Raw genomic sequence first — 15,896 nt, forward strand, 5'->3', positions numbered from 1 at the left:
CTCTCGAAACACAGACACCTTTTACATAATCAGACAAAATGACAAGGATCCTTATCTTATAAGATTCCTAAATCTGAAAAATTGTGTGTGTGCGACTTTATGCTTCCTGCATGCTTCTGCCATCTGACGGCGACAGGACGTAATGAACCTGTCATTATATTATTTTTTTTCGTTTTTCCTGTAAAATTATTGATTGTAGAGGAAATTGGTAAAAACAATAAAAATTCCTTGTTTTAATATCTACAAATTCCATCTGATGAAATTATTTCTTAAATGAATATTTCTTGAAGAAAAGTTGAGTTTTGTGATTTTGAATTTTCAAATCGACTTTTTTCAAAAACGGCTCTACAAAAGATTTTCGTTTTTATTGAAAAATGATGTATTTATGATCAAGAATCGAAATCAAGAAGAAAATCCCAGGTGTCAGAAACTTTAGGTTAAATCAGTTAAAAAAAAAAACACCGTAACTGACAATGATAAAAAAAAATTAAAGAAAATTTTTCTTTTTTGATAAAATAGTATCGGGTGGCATTTTTTTTTTATATAATAAGCGTTAGTTTAGTCCTAACGAAATTTCTAGTGTCTACTTTTCTGGAAAAAATCTCAATATTTAGAGAATTTTTAAAAAATTGTAATATTTAAAAGAAATTGTTAAAAAAAAATTTTTTTCTAATATTTAAAAAAATCGTTAAAAATTGATTTCCTAATATTAATTTTTTTTTATTCCTTTTTTCGTAATGTTTTAAAAATATTGTAAAACAGAAAAACTATTATTTTTATTTCTGGACGTAATTTTTTATTTCTTAGCAGCATTTTGCAAAGTGATTTTGAATTATGTACAATTATTTTTTCTAATATTTTAACAATACCAGAAAGATATTCTTTATCATTATGAATATTTAATAATTTTCAAGGAAAAAATATTAACTATTATATTTATATTACCTATTAATTTTTATTTTTTATTTTTTATATTTATTTCAATCGAGGATTATTCATTAAAACGAGAAGTTTCATTTCAAACATATTTCAAATTTATATTTATTTTTCTTTTCTTTATATTTTTGTTTATTTAATTCAATTTGATCCCAAGTTTTTTCTACGTAAATTTAAATACAAAAAAATATTTGAAAATTTTTCCAATTTCTTTTTTTTTTTGAAATTTATTTTCTAATTTTTCCTAAATTTGAAAAAATTCTGACTCAATTTTTTCAGTTAAAGTAGACATTAATATGAAATTTTCGTAAATATAAATTAATTTAAAAAAAAGTTACTTCGTGATTCGATAAAAAAAAAAATAAAATAATAAAAAGGGCGACAGTTATCAAAGTCAGGGTATTTTTGCATTTGGTAAATTAAGATCATAAATAGTTAATAATACAGAAAAAAGGGGGCTGGGGGTGATGAAAGCGCGAGTGAAAGTAATATTGTACGAATGTGATTCGACAATGTTATAAAAAAAAATAAAATAAATAAATCGACATAATTATTAAATAAAGAGATATAAGTTTTGTACAAATGTATTATATATATTATGAATTACTGGTTATCTCAAAATGGTACCTCACAAAGAAAACTAAAAAAAAATAAAATTATTCACTCGACTCGTTTTTAATTATCGTAAAAGCGGAAGTATATCTTGTTCCTTATAAATAGTCGACGGAGAAATATAGAAGTGCTAAAACAAAGTATAGGATTAAAAAAACAAATATCGCGTTATAATTGACATTTTAAAGTACGGATTATCGACTAATTAATTAAAATGTAATTTGAATTAAGGGCAGTTTGTAGAGAGAAGTATTAATATTAGTAAAAAAAAAGGAGATATTTTTTACATGAGAAAAAAAGCGACAAATGCCAACTATTGTGTTCTTGTTAACTATGAAAGAATCGGAGTGAATGGATAAAAAAAAAACGAAAAGAAAAGAGAATAAAAAAATAATTTTTTTTTTTCAAAAAATATAGGAAAGTAATTGTAATGGTGTGAAAAAAAGAAGGGGGATAAAAATATCGACAGACACAAAACATTAAAATACGATTAAATACAATAACTGAATTTTAAGGAAAATGTAGAATTAACTGATTGCCAAGTGTTTTTTAAGGTCGACAAAATAAAAGCAATATTTCCAAATGGACGGCACCTGCCTCTCAGTATCCTTCAAAAAAAAAAAAAAAAAAATTTTAAATAATTTCAAAAAATAATTATTTGGAGAAATTGGAATTTTTCGCCAAAAAATTGAGGGATGGTAACGCAGAGAGGAGAGAAAAAAAAAGAAACTTTATAATGATAGTTGTTAATTATCGGTCGTTGACTAATTTTTAGCGATGTTGCGTTTTTTAATCATAAAAAGAAAAATAGAAAGGAGAGACAAGAAGAATGAGTGAAAGCGCGAATGACAAAACCTAAAAATTCTTGTTAACAAGAATTTCCAATTTAATTATATAAATAATAAGAAAACGATTTTTATCAAATAATGAATTTTATATCTATCTGTATAATATGAAAAAAAAAAAATTAAGAGCAAACCTTAAATTATAATTTTTAAGTTATATATAAAAAAAAGGTTTGAGTAATTAATAATTTGTACAGAGAGAGAGAGAGAGAAAAAATTTTCCAAAAATTATTCTAACAGAAATATTAGAAATTAAGTGTTTTTATCATTTACTTGAAACGAATATAGAAATAATTTATTAGATTTATAAATATAACTATATAAAATTAGAAAACATAGGATGAGATTCGCGGATTTCACTTTTTATTTGTCGGTTTAAAACAAAAAATATTCCAGTACTCCTGTATCCCCTCCCTCGCTCCAAAATGAAAAAACACAATCAGAAACATTTTACTATTACTGCTACTATACTATTATTATTATTATTATTATTATTATTATTATTATTACTATTAAACAAACATATATATATAATATATTAATATACTTAACGGTGTTTCTAGTGGATTAATTGAATTATTGATACTTAAGATATAATATTAATATTAATGATATATATTATTATATATACATACAGCTATATATTGAACATAAGTTGATATAACTAGTACGATTATAATACATATATATATATACCTATTATAGAGAAAAGTGGATCATTCATAAAGTATACCTGGTGATTAAATAGGAAATTATATGGAAATTATATTATCTTGTTAATTTCTATCAAATTCCTACCTTTAGTTATTAAAATTAATTATTAGTTTTTAAAAAAAATAATTTAGTAAAATAAAAAATATATATATAAGATGTTTAAAACACTGCACAATTGAATTAAGAAAAGAATTTAAAAAAAAAAAAGTTGCGATTAATATTTAGCCCTGTGGCACTTGCCCTCCCCACCCATGAGAATTATTTCTCTCACGTTCTCTGTTTTCAAGAAACTTATTATTTTTTTTTTTTTTTTTTACCTTAAATCTTGAGAAAAAATACTTTTTATATCTTCTATTTTATAATATACATAATTTATTTTAAAAAAATTGCAAGAACGTGTCTCACATACAAATTGAAACGAGTTCCGGAGGGTTAAATGGATTTTACAAATATTAATTTAAAAAAAAAAAGTTGGAAGAATTTTTTTTATTTGGAAGTTTTTAATTTGGATATAATAAAATTAATATTTGAAAAATATATTACTAAATTGGAAAATTTATATAAAATTAAAATAATAATAAAAATAAAGGAAACTATGGAGCTAACAATAAGTTTAATATCAAAACATAACCTCAAAATAAAAATGCTTATATAGATTTTTTAAAAAGGAAACGATAATTTTAATTATTTCTAAAAAAAAATTTGTTGTAATAATAATTATTTTGTTCATTTATTGAAAATATAATTTATTTAAAAAATTTTAACGCATTTTCAAACTCAACATTTTTTTTACGTTTAATATTTTTTAAATAAATTATTTTCAACTGAATTGTACTGAATCTGTTAAAAAGGATAACATATAACATAACCTCAAAACTGAAAAATGGTTTTTAATGGAAAAAAAAATTTAATAAAAATTAATTTCGAACAATATTTTAGTAGATTTTGTTTTTCGGAAAAATTACATTGGATAAAAATCCTTTTGTTAAATAATTATTATTTTTTTTTTTCATTTTTAACAAAAATTGCAATTTTTATAACAATAGCTTCTTTTATTCAGTGAAACATTCTCTACAATCGTAAATTTTTTTTCACTTGTTAAAAGTATATATGTTGTTAAAAATTCTAAATATAAGTTTTATTTATTAAATAATTTTTGAAGAAAATATTTTTTAAAATATTGAAAAAAAATTACGATTGTAGAAAATGTTTTACTGAGTAAAATAATCTGTTTATAAAAATTGGATAAAAATTGCGATTTTATCAATTATGAAAAGAAAAAAGTCGAAATTATTATTTTTTTTAAAATTGTATGAACAATTCTTTCAAAATATAATAAAATTAAATCCCTTGTGTATTATTCTTTTATTTTCTCTACAAAAGCATTTTTAGTTTGAGAGATTATGTGAAACTTCTCAATAAATAATATTGAAAATAGTAAATTTATAAAGCTTTGTCAATTTTTAAAAGTTGAATTTTTTTTTCAATTATTAAAAATTAAAATTTAAATTTAAAAATTTTTTTTTTTTTTATTCAATCAACGGGACTTAGTTTAAAATTTTTTAATTTTATAACTTTTCAAAAAATAAGAAATATATCGAATTATTTAATAAAAAGAAAATATTTTACAAAATTTTACATTTTATTAATTAAATTCTTGATTTTATATACTCACAAGAAAGATTCGTAAAATTTACACGTATTTAACTTATAGTATAAATATTTTATTATTGTATTTTATAAACATTTCAGTAAATTTTATTTTTATGAATATTTTTACATGCAAAAAAATATTATGATAAAATATTGTCATTAAAGTTTGATGTCACTGAAGTGCTTGTAAAATTCATCATAAAATAATTTTACTAACATGTAAATTTTCCGAGTAGTTTTTTGTGTGTTCGTAAATTATTTTGAAAATGGAAAATAATGTATCAAAAAAAAAAAGAAAAAAAAAATTATGGACTATGCATAGAGGTGGCCCACTGCTTCGAGTTCAAAAACAATGTTTATGTCTCTTGAAAAACAAAAAAAAAAAAAAACGCAGCTTCGTTAATGGTGCAGTGTTTTATGCGCGACCCAAAGAATAACGTATCTGTCTACAATTCTTATAATTTCATTTGTTTTTTTCTTTTTTTTTTTTTGCCTCTTTTAAAGTTGTAATAAGATACGATATTCAAATATTTTTAAATTTAAAGTCAAAGAGGACGTCGAAAATAGGAAATTACTTTTTTTTCTCAAAAATTAATGGAGAATTTTTCCTTTGAAAATTTGAGTTTAGAATTGAAAATTAGTTATATATTCAAAAAATATTCTGAATATTAATTTAAAAAAAAAAAAAAAACTAGTGACTTCGATTCTGTTAAATAAATGAAAAAAAAAGTTATATTCGAAAATTTTTAAAATCAAGGAAAAATAATAAACAAAGACGAATAAATAATGCCAAAAATTAATTTTTTAGAATTTTTATATTTGAAACAATTTCATTAAAGATAAAATTTTCTCTTATAATTTTTATTTGTACGAATTATTTTTTGATAGAATTTCCATGAAAACAATTTTTTATATTACAGAATTTTTCTACAACCGAAAATTCACAGAATTTCTATTTTTTTGAATTTTCATTTATAAAAATTTTTGTTTTAATTTTTTTTTCATTTATTTATTATTTTTTCAATTATATAAAATTTCTGTATTATATCGGTTTAATAGAAATTCTATCAAAAAATAATTAAGGCTAAATAAGGCTACATGAAATATTCTATGAAATAAAAATAAAAAATTAATTTTAAAAATTATTATAAAAAAAAAATAATATTTTACAAAGCAATGTCCTTTTTGACTTTATATTGATTTTATGTTTCTAAAGTATAATAAGAACTAGTTTTAAGTATAAAATAATTTTAATAATCTGCGTCCAGAAAAAATAGTTTCAACCTTAAATATTATCCAATAAGCTTTAAATTTGAAATTGATCCTGCTTTTTGTCCTACAGAAATAACAATTCAAAAATTCAAACCTGTCGAACCTGAAACTCCAATATTCCTTTCCAATGGTGATGCAGCTCCCGGTCCCCAACGATTTTCCTTAACTCAACATACGAATTATCATCCCTATCGACGCTAGGTGTTGAAAAAAAAAGAGAAAAACAGAATTCCAATAGTGTGAACGTGGAGAGAAAGAGAGATTTCTGAGCGTGAAAAAGGTGAATAAGTGACCCCTATAAATTCATTTTTTTTTTTTTTCAAATTTCATCCTTTAATTATCCAATAACTATAATTTCTATTTAAATATAGTTTTCATTCTGTAATAATTTATAAAAGTCGTCATCGAATATGATAAAACTTAACTATAAATTTAGATTTTAATTTAAATTATTTAATTTATAAATTAAGTTACTTTATTATTTATCTCAGGAAGGATATAATATTAAGAATATATAGATATAAAGTACGTAGTCTTCCCAATGTGTAATTTTTGATTACTAAATCGTTATTTAAGTTTAATTTACATATATATATATACATTTTTGGTTAAGAAAAAAAATTTTTTTGTCTGCTTTTTTATAATACAGTTTTACGTTAAAATAGAAAAAGCGTTTTTCTCTTTTTTTAAAGTTGTCTTTCCCCTGATATGTTTAATTATAAATTAAAATTCAAGTCGAAGTCATATTTTTCATAAATTAAAAAAATAAAAAAAAATAAATTTTTTTTTTGAAAAATTGATACCTAATAACATTAATAATAAGTATAATATTAGATTAGAAGTTATTGTTAATTATTGTAACTGTAAGTAAATTAAGTAATATCGACATCGACCTCATCGATTTCGCCAAGGAAACAAGAGTCACTTTTGTCCAGAGCCTTTTGGAAATGGGACGTTCTTCTCAAAAAAAAAAAAAAACTTCAACACCGAAAACTAGAAAAAAAAGAGTCCAATATTCCCAGGATCCTTGTTCTCCTTATCATTACTTTTTTTTTTTTTTTCTTTCTTCGGACTCCTATTTAATAATATTACTACGTTATTTTTTAAATCAAATCTTAACAGGACCTGTATTAACGACACCACAACAACCAACGAAATCAACAGTTCCTGCAGGAAATGGTGATTCACAAACTGGATTTGGACCCAAAAGAGGTCAAATGGCATCGGCAACATCCAACAATTATCATCCTTATCGAAGATAGAAAAAGTTTTTTTTTTTCACAAAACACATCCATGACAAAAAATGTATTATTTTTCTTTTTTATTATTGCATGGATCATTTTGAGTAAGAAAAAAAAATTCCCAAACTTTTTTTACTTTTTTACGCGGGGAAAAAAAATGGAAAAAAACCCATAAAGAAATTACGAATTTTTTACTTTTATGTGAAAAAAGAAATTTCAAACTTTTTTTTACTTTCAACGGATAAAATACTTTTTTTTAAAAAAAAACCGTTTCTATAAAATTTTTGAGAGGGAGAGAAAAAAATGTTGATCATTTCAATTTTATTATTGTTAATGAAAAAAAAAAGGTATTTTCTTTTAATAATAATTTGATTATTATATATATTAATATTAATAATAATTTTTCTTCAACTCGTTATTGTTTCTCATTAAAAAAAAAAAAAAAATCAAAACGATCCATATAGACACGATTTATTAATAACGAAATATTTCAACTTTATGAAGAAAAATACCAACTTTCAAAAGTATAAACATGAACAAATTTCTGGACTAATTTTTGTAATAATAATGATAATTAATATTAATTGTTATTATTTAATGACTATTATAAACGAATAATAAAGATAAAATGTATTTTTGGTTTTTTTTTAATACAAAGAATAATATAGAATTAAAAATACAAGTGGAAGTAAAATTTTTTCAAATTAAAAATTAATAATATTCAGTTAAGTAGTGAATTTATTAGGGGAACATGATTTTGCCACAATAATCATTAATTAGAATTTTAATTTTAAAGAATTTTATTTAAATATGTAATTATTTTTTAAACTAATTTTTGAATAAAAATTTGATAGAATTTCCTTTTTTTCGGATTTTTACATAAATTACAAAAATTCCAATTCACCGAATTTTAATTTGTCTAAATTTTTATTTGTCCGAATTTTTAATTGATAGAATTTTTAAGACGCCGAATTTCTATTTGTCCGAAATTACAAATGGACGAACAAACAATAGAAAAATTAAAGAGCAATTTTTAAAATTGACCAATCACTTTTTTCTTGATAATTTCTAATTGGTCAATTTTCAAAAATTTCGCCGAAATCTTTCTGTCGATTTTTTGTTTGGTCATTTGTAATTTCGGACAAATGAAAATTCGGCGTCTTAAAAATTGTATTAATTAAAAATTAACAAAAAATAAATTAAAAAATTTTTTTAAAATTAAAAAATCACATAAAATTCTATTAATTGAGAATTCAGTCAAATTAAAAGTCGATTAAATTAAAATTCGTTTTACATAAAAAGTAAAATAAAAATTAAATTTTTATTTATTTATTTTATTTTATTTTATTTAGAACATAACGGGACATGCCCTTTCGTACAAAAGTACGTATAATAAATGATTATAAAATAAAAATTCTGTCTAAAAAATATTCGGTAGATAAAAATTTTGTTCTGTAAAAATCCGTATAATAAGAAAATTCTGTCAAATTTTTATTCGAAAATTGAATATTCGTTTAAAAAATAATTATTTCTAATAAAATTCTTTAAAATTAAAATTCTAATTAATTATTTTTATGGGATAATCATGCGCCCCATTTATTATATATATATATATTCGGTATATCAAAATAATAAATATTTACAATTTAATACATCCATGACAAAAAATGTATTATTTTCCTTTTTTTTATTATTGCATGGATAATTTTGAGTAAAACAAAAAAAATAAATTTCACTTTTTTTGCCGTGGATAAAAATGGAAAACCCGTAAAGAAAGTCCGAATTTTTTTTTTTGCTTTTACAGTTGCAAAAACATTATAAAAAAGAAATTCCAAACTGCTTTATTTGCAACGGATTAAGGATTCTCCCTGGCAATATAAGGAAATGACACAGACTTACCAAATTTTGACAGTTTGTTCATTAGATTGATTTAGGAAGTTGTGATTTTTTTCAGAATTTTTTACCACGTAGTTTTTTAGAAAAAAAAATAAAATATATGACCAATTTAACATGGGCTCTTATGGGAGCGTGTATAAACCATAGGAAAAAAGTGTGATGGAAATGACACAAAAATCTGAAAGTTGGTATACAGGAAGAAAATATGATAAATTTATTAACTGCACAATATAAAGAAAGTTTACCACATAGTTTTTGAGTAAATAAATAATAAAGTTTCATTTTTTGTCATAATAATAATAGTAAGTGTAGCAGGCATGAAAACGTGGCAACGTCGCAACACGTGTTTGGCACGTTTGCGCAGCAACTCGCCGCGAATTTCAAATTGATATTTATATTCAGATATTTTTTTATATTATTTTTAGAAAATAATGGATTAAACTGCAATTTTAATAGAATATTGTATATTATGTTTAATTTGAAAGTTTATATAAATTTAATTCTGATTAATTATTGGAAAACAAAAAGAGTGATAAAAATATACGTACATAACCTCAAATTATAATTAAATATTTTTGTCAAAATAAAATATAGTTCAAAACTACTACAATCACAGTTTTATTTAATTGGATATTTGTTTACTAATTATCATGCAAATTGAAATAAAGTATATAATAAATAAACTATTTATATTTTCCATTTTATTTTCAAATTTTGAGGTGAACGACTTGTATTACAAATTTCTTATAAGTAAATAATCTTATTTTCATTTCAATTTTAAGTGTTTTATGGAAGTTGAACAATTAAATAATAACATATAACAAAAAATTTGAGGTTAGCTGTCAGATCAGGTGTAGGCCCAATCTGTGTTACATACATATATACATACAAAGACCAGTCTTACCAACCTTACATAAACTACGCGACGAGAATGCGACGTTGCCCTGATTTCAAGCACTTTTTAAAAAATTTAATTAAATAGAATTTATAATATTTTAGTAACGAGGAAAGCTTATTATTAATTTATACACCTTTTTCTAAACAATTCTCCTATCAATAAGGACAAGAACCTTACTTATGAAATAAAAATTTATTTTTTCTAAGGTTGCAAACTTGTGAGCCTTCACACGGAAAGAATAGAAACTGTCCCCTTACTCCGCACCCCCCCCCCCCTGGAGAATCCTTAAAAAAACAGTTTTTTATTAAATTTTTTAGGGGAAAAAAAATGTTGATCACTTTAAGTAAATAAATAAAATAAATTTTAATTTTTATTATTGTTACTAAAAAAAAGTATATTTTAATAATAATTATGATTAATAATAATAATAATAATTTTATTTTCTTTAACTTGTCATTGTTTCTTATTAAAAAACAAAACGATCCATAGACAAGATTTATTAATAACAAAATATTAAAACATTCATAAGTACACTGAAAAAGAAGTATCATTGATTAAAGAAAATAGGTTTTCTTGATTTAATACTATTGTTTTTAGTGTATATAAAGCAAAATACTAACATTCAAAAGTGTATGCATGAAAAAGTTTTTGGGATACCTAATTTTTATAATAATAATTGTAACAATATTAATTGTTATTCTTATTTAATTATTATTATTATTATTATTATTATTATTATAAGCGAAAAATAAAAGTAAAATGTATTTTGATTTTTTATACCAAAGAATAATATAGAATTAACAATATTCAGTAAAGAAGTAAATTTATTATATATACGGTACACCAAAAGCATACATATTTACAATTTTGGACCTTTTTTTGTTTATTCGAAAAAGACATTGAGTTCAAAAATTTCATTAATATAATAACTAGTTATTTTTTCATTTTCAAATTGTTTACTTGCTTTTTTTGGAACATTGATTGTTAGTTTTTTTTCACATTTTAGAAACAATCGAGCTAAAAAGCGATTTTTTTACTGGCGTAGAGTTTCATATATATTATATTATATTCTCTCTATAAATATGTCATGGATTTTTCAAGCAGCTTTTTATAAATTTTTTTTTTTAATTTATTTTTTCAATGCACATTGAGAATTGAACCGTTTTCCATTATAAAAAAAAAGTTATTGTAATAAAGTTACGAAGAAAAAAATTCCAGTAGGTTAAAGTGTAAAATTTTGTTGAAAAAAGAAATTAATTTTATAATTTTAAATTTTACATAAAGTAAATTAATAAATAGGTATATACGATTGTTTAACATAAAAGAAATAGCTAAATGTATAAGCGTACATATACAATACACATCCAATTTCAATGTTTCGAATATATTCTGAAAAATATTCGCACTTTTATGAAATTTTATCTTTTATTGAATTTTTCATTTCATAACGTTATAGAGAAGTCTGTTGTTTTTTTATCAATTTTTTTTTTAAATGGAAAAAATAATACATAAAAGAAACGAGATTCACTTTTTTGTTTTTTTTTGTTTTGAACAACCAATGTATCTTTTTCAATTGAAATTCATATTTACGTTATTGTACATCTATGACAATGTTGTTTGCTCGATTTTGACTTTTCCTCGAATGCTTTGTCCTGATGTTTGCGGATGGATTCTAAAAATGCAAAATAGGTGTTTTTATACATTTATTTATAATGCGTAGGTATTATTTAATATTACGTTAATATTTTAAAAGAAGGGTGTGAAATTTAAAAATCCATAGAAATTTACAATTTTGACAAGAGCCAATTTTTTTGGAGCTAAAATTATTCTATATTTATTAAAATTTTTTTAAAAATAATATCTTTTTGAGAATTTATAAATTTTTATTTTTTAAAGATATGAAATTAGTTTTTAGAATGCATACAATTTATTGTTCGAAATGATAGAAATAATATTATCGATTATTGAGAATTATGAAAAAATTAACAAAAATTAAATTTATTCCCCCAAAATTAACGTAAATTTCGATGAATTGAAATTTTATTAATCCCCCCTGTTGAAAATTCCGACCTCGTTTACGACGTCGTATTCTAAGTAGTTTGCGACGTAGTAAACGACGTAGTAAACGACGTAGTAAACGAAGTAGTAAACGACGTCGTAAATGAAAGCGGAATTTGGGATAGCAAACTACGTCGTTTACTACGTCGTTTACTACGTCGTTTACGATGTCGTTTACTACGTCGTTTACTACGTCGTTTACTACGTCGTTTACGATGTTGCAAAAATTATTTTAATATTATTTATTTAGTAATTTAGTAAGTCCAATATCCAATATTAAAAATTTTAATAATAATTTAAAAAAAAATTTATTTTTATTATTTTTTTATAGTTATTATTATTATTTTATTTTTAATATTTAAATTAAAATAAAAAAATGGTCATCAAAATATTAGTGAAACCATTTCTTCCAAAAAAGAATTTGTCTCAAATCCAATAAAGGAGAGACATCGGGCAGAAAAAAATTTCTACAAAAAAAAAATTTTCGATCACTGCTTATATACCAATCTAAAGGCACCTCAACTGCGAGAAACAGTTATGATGTTCGCCCTCCCTGTGGCGTTGAGCGAACTTAAGTCCAGAGCTGAGCCATCAGCGCAGCGCGGAAACATTTGAAAAATTTGATTTTATTAGATATTTTATTTTATTTTAAATATGACAAATAATTAACTTAATAAATAATTAATGTCATAAATAATTATTAATAACATAATGTCATACTTAATAATTCGTTAATTAATTATTTTTAACGAAAATTTGACAAAAACAAAATTTGTTGGCCAAAAAAAATATTACCATTAAAAAATAATTTTTTTGTTAAAATTTCGTAGTAAAAAAAATTTTTTCAAGACAATTATTTGTGACCTTAAAAAATATCACGATGAGAATATAATTAACAAAAAAAATTACTCGTAGCACAGAAAAAATTTCACCATGAGAAAATAATTTTTTTTTAATTTTATTTGTAAAAAATTTATTGGTAGCTCAAAAAAAATATCACGATGAGAAAATAATTTTTTGTCAAATTTTCTCTGTAAATAAATTAATTAACTAAATAACGTACCGTAAAACGGGGTTATTTCGCTCATTGCGGGTAAATTCGCTCACCCACTTTTATGCTTTATTTCAGCTTTAAAATAAAGTTTAATACCTTTATTAGCAGGTAAAAATGTTAAATTTGTTAATAGAAATACTAAATTTTAGTTTTTAATCAAATTTAAAGCAAAAAAATGGGTGAGCGACTTTACCCGCACTGAGCGAAATAACCCTGTTTTACGGTAATTATTATAGTTACTTAATTTTTTACTACGAAAATGTAACAAAAAAATATTTGTAGAACAAAAATAATATCAAGATGAGAAATTTAATTATCTTTAAATTTTCTCTGTAAAAAAAATATTTTGTGGCCTAAAAAAATTATATCACGATAAGAAAATAACTTTTTTGTCAAATTTTCTCTTAAAAACAATTAATTCACTAAATACCGTAATAAATCGTTGATTTTTTTTACTACGAAAATTTACCAAAAATTTATTCGTAGCACAAAAGAATATCACAATGATAAAATAATAATTTTTTTTCAAATTTTCTTTGAAAAAAAAAATTCGTGTTTTTAAAAAAAATCACGATGAAAAATAATTTTGTTGTAAAAATTTCTCTGTAAAAAAATTTAACAAAAAAATTATACGTAGCACAAAAAAATATTACGATGAGAAATTTACTTATTTTAAAATTTTCTCAATAAAAAAATTATTTGTGGCCCAAATAAAATATCACGATGAGAAAATAATTTTATTTGTCAAAATTTCTCTGTAAAAAAAATTAATTAAATAATTATATAATAATAAAATGTTTGGTCTGTCTTTCTGTCCTAACTTGAAGTTGGCCTTTTCTGATTTCACGTATTTTTTTGAATATAGTAATCTTATGACGTGTCAAATTTTGACAATTCTTTTTCTCATTTTTGCCAAAGTTGTATAATTGTGTTTCCAAATTTCGGAATAAGTTTCTTTAAAATTCCAAATTCGAAAATTCAATTCACGAAGCTGAAGTACACAACGTTTACCAACGAAAATTTTTTTAAAGTTGTATATTGATTCAAAAATTGTATACAAATACAAAAAATTTATAATGAGAAAAAAGATGCGCCAGGAAATTTCGTACAAGATAGTAATTTGAAAAAAATTTATTTTTAAGGTACCAGGGGCCAACGATTACCTATTAAATATTAATTATAAAAACACAGGCCTCGAATCAACTTAAAGACACAAAACAGTCGTTTTAGTCGATTTATATTCCAAAAAAAAGTGGATTTGTTTTTCATTTTAACAAAAATATTTTACAGATTTTTAAATAAAAATTTTTTTTTAATAATAATCCTTTTCGAAGGGTTAAAGTTGAAATTTTTAGAAATAATTAAATTTCAAAAGATATAGTTAATTTTCAAACAATTATTAAATTTTACAGATCTAAAAATAATTTATCAAACAATTTTTGGAAAACATTTTTTAAATTTAATTGAATTTTCAAAGATTTAAAATTGAGATTTTTGAAATTAATTGAAACTTTAAGTGTTTTGTAATTAAAATTTTAGATGATTTCACTAAAAATTTATTAGAAAATGCGGACAAAATACAATAATTTGAAAATCATTTTTAATTGAAAAATGGTTTCACATAGTTGAATTTTCAAAGAATATTATTAAAATAGTTAAAAATAATTGAATTTCCTTAGAGTTATAATTGAAATTATTAAATTTCAAAAAAAAAAAATTTCGATGGAAAATTTTAGAAATTTTAGATGCTTTTAAATTCAAATTATTGAAAATTCAATTAATTTTGAATTAAAATTTTTGAGAATAATGAAATTTAATTTTGATTTTAAATTTGGAAAATAATTGTACTTCAGTTCATTTTGAATTAAAAATTTTGGGAAATACTTGAATTTTACTTGAAATTTTTTATAATAATTTAATTTAAGTTCATTTTTGATTGAAAATTTGGATAATTAATTTTGAATAGAAATTTTAGAAAATAATTGAATTTTATTTCATTTTAAATTGAAAACTTGGTAAATAATTAAATTTTAAATTGAAAATTTTGGATAATTATTGAATTTTAATTGATTTTGAATTAAAATTTCGGGTAATAATTGAATTTTAGTTTATCTTGAATTGAAATTTTTAAAAAATAATTCAATTTTATTGTGATATTTTTTTTTAAATTATAAACAATTGTTAAATTTCATAAAAATTTTAATTGAAAAATAATTTTGATATAATTGAATTTGTGATGTATTTCATTAAAATTATTAAAAATAATTAATTTAGTGAAGAATCATTTTAGTTCAAAATTTGTTAAATAATTGAATTGAAGAAGATCTGAAGAAGATCTACATTTTATACCAAAAAAAATGTATTTTATTTACATTTTCTTTTCAAATGTAAAAAACAAGTCGCATTTTATTAAAATAAGTTGATAAAAGTCGTATTTTTGAAAAAAGTCGGAAAAAGTCGTATAATCCGAGGCCTGTAAACATATAATTTTCATTATTATCATTTAATATGTTATAATATTCTAATAAATTAAATTATTATTAATAATATTAATCTTTAATTTCTTTATAACAAATAATTAAATCCTCAATTTGGCGCGCTTGCGCGCGTTTAATTTTGCTAGTTAGCTTAATAATAAATTAATTAATTTTTTTATTACGAAAATTTAACCTGGTAATAAATGTATTAAACTTTATTTTAAAGCTGAAATAAAGCAT

General features: G+C 21.7%; 2 protein-coding genes across 5 annotated transcripts in view; one reads left to right on the top strand and one right to left on the bottom strand.

Moving 5' to 3' along the window:
* LOC127285625 (heterogeneous nuclear ribonucleoprotein 27C) overlaps positions 1-7,906 on the top strand; it is a 41,394-nt gene extending 33,488 nt beyond the window's left edge. For 2 of the 3 annotated variants that reach the window (XM_051311767.1, XM_051311751.1), the window contains one exon: positions 7,155-7,906. In XM_051311767.1, the coding sequence (XP_051167724.1) occupies positions 7,155-7,294 (140 nt within the window). In that variant the 3' untranslated portion in view covers positions 7,295-7,906. Of the gene's footprint in view, positions 1-6,102; positions 6,249-7,154 lie in introns of those variants that run through there. The other variant, XM_051311759.1, reaches the window with a different exon arrangement.
* A 2,967-nt stretch (positions 7,907-10,873) lies between these two features.
* LOC127285653 (ankyrin repeat and death domain-containing protein 1A-like) overlaps positions 10,874-15,896 on the bottom strand; it is a 75,564-nt gene continuing 70,541 nt past the window's right edge. For both annotated transcript variants that reach the window (XM_051311783.1, XM_051311777.1), the window contains exon 14: positions 10,874-11,739. In XM_051311783.1, coding sequence (XP_051167740.1) covers positions 11,654-11,739 — 86 coding nt within the window. In that variant the 3' untranslated portion in view covers positions 10,874-11,653. The remainder of the gene's footprint in view (positions 11,740-15,896) is intronic.

This window comes from Leptopilina boulardi, unplaced genomic scaffold (assembly GCF_019393585.1).
Source record: "Leptopilina boulardi isolate dan_hultmark-lab unplaced genomic scaffold, ZJU_Lbou_2.1 LbouV2_121, whole genome shotgun sequence".
Lineage (NCBI taxonomy): Eukaryota > Metazoa > Arthropoda > Insecta > Hymenoptera > Figitidae > Leptopilina > Leptopilina boulardi.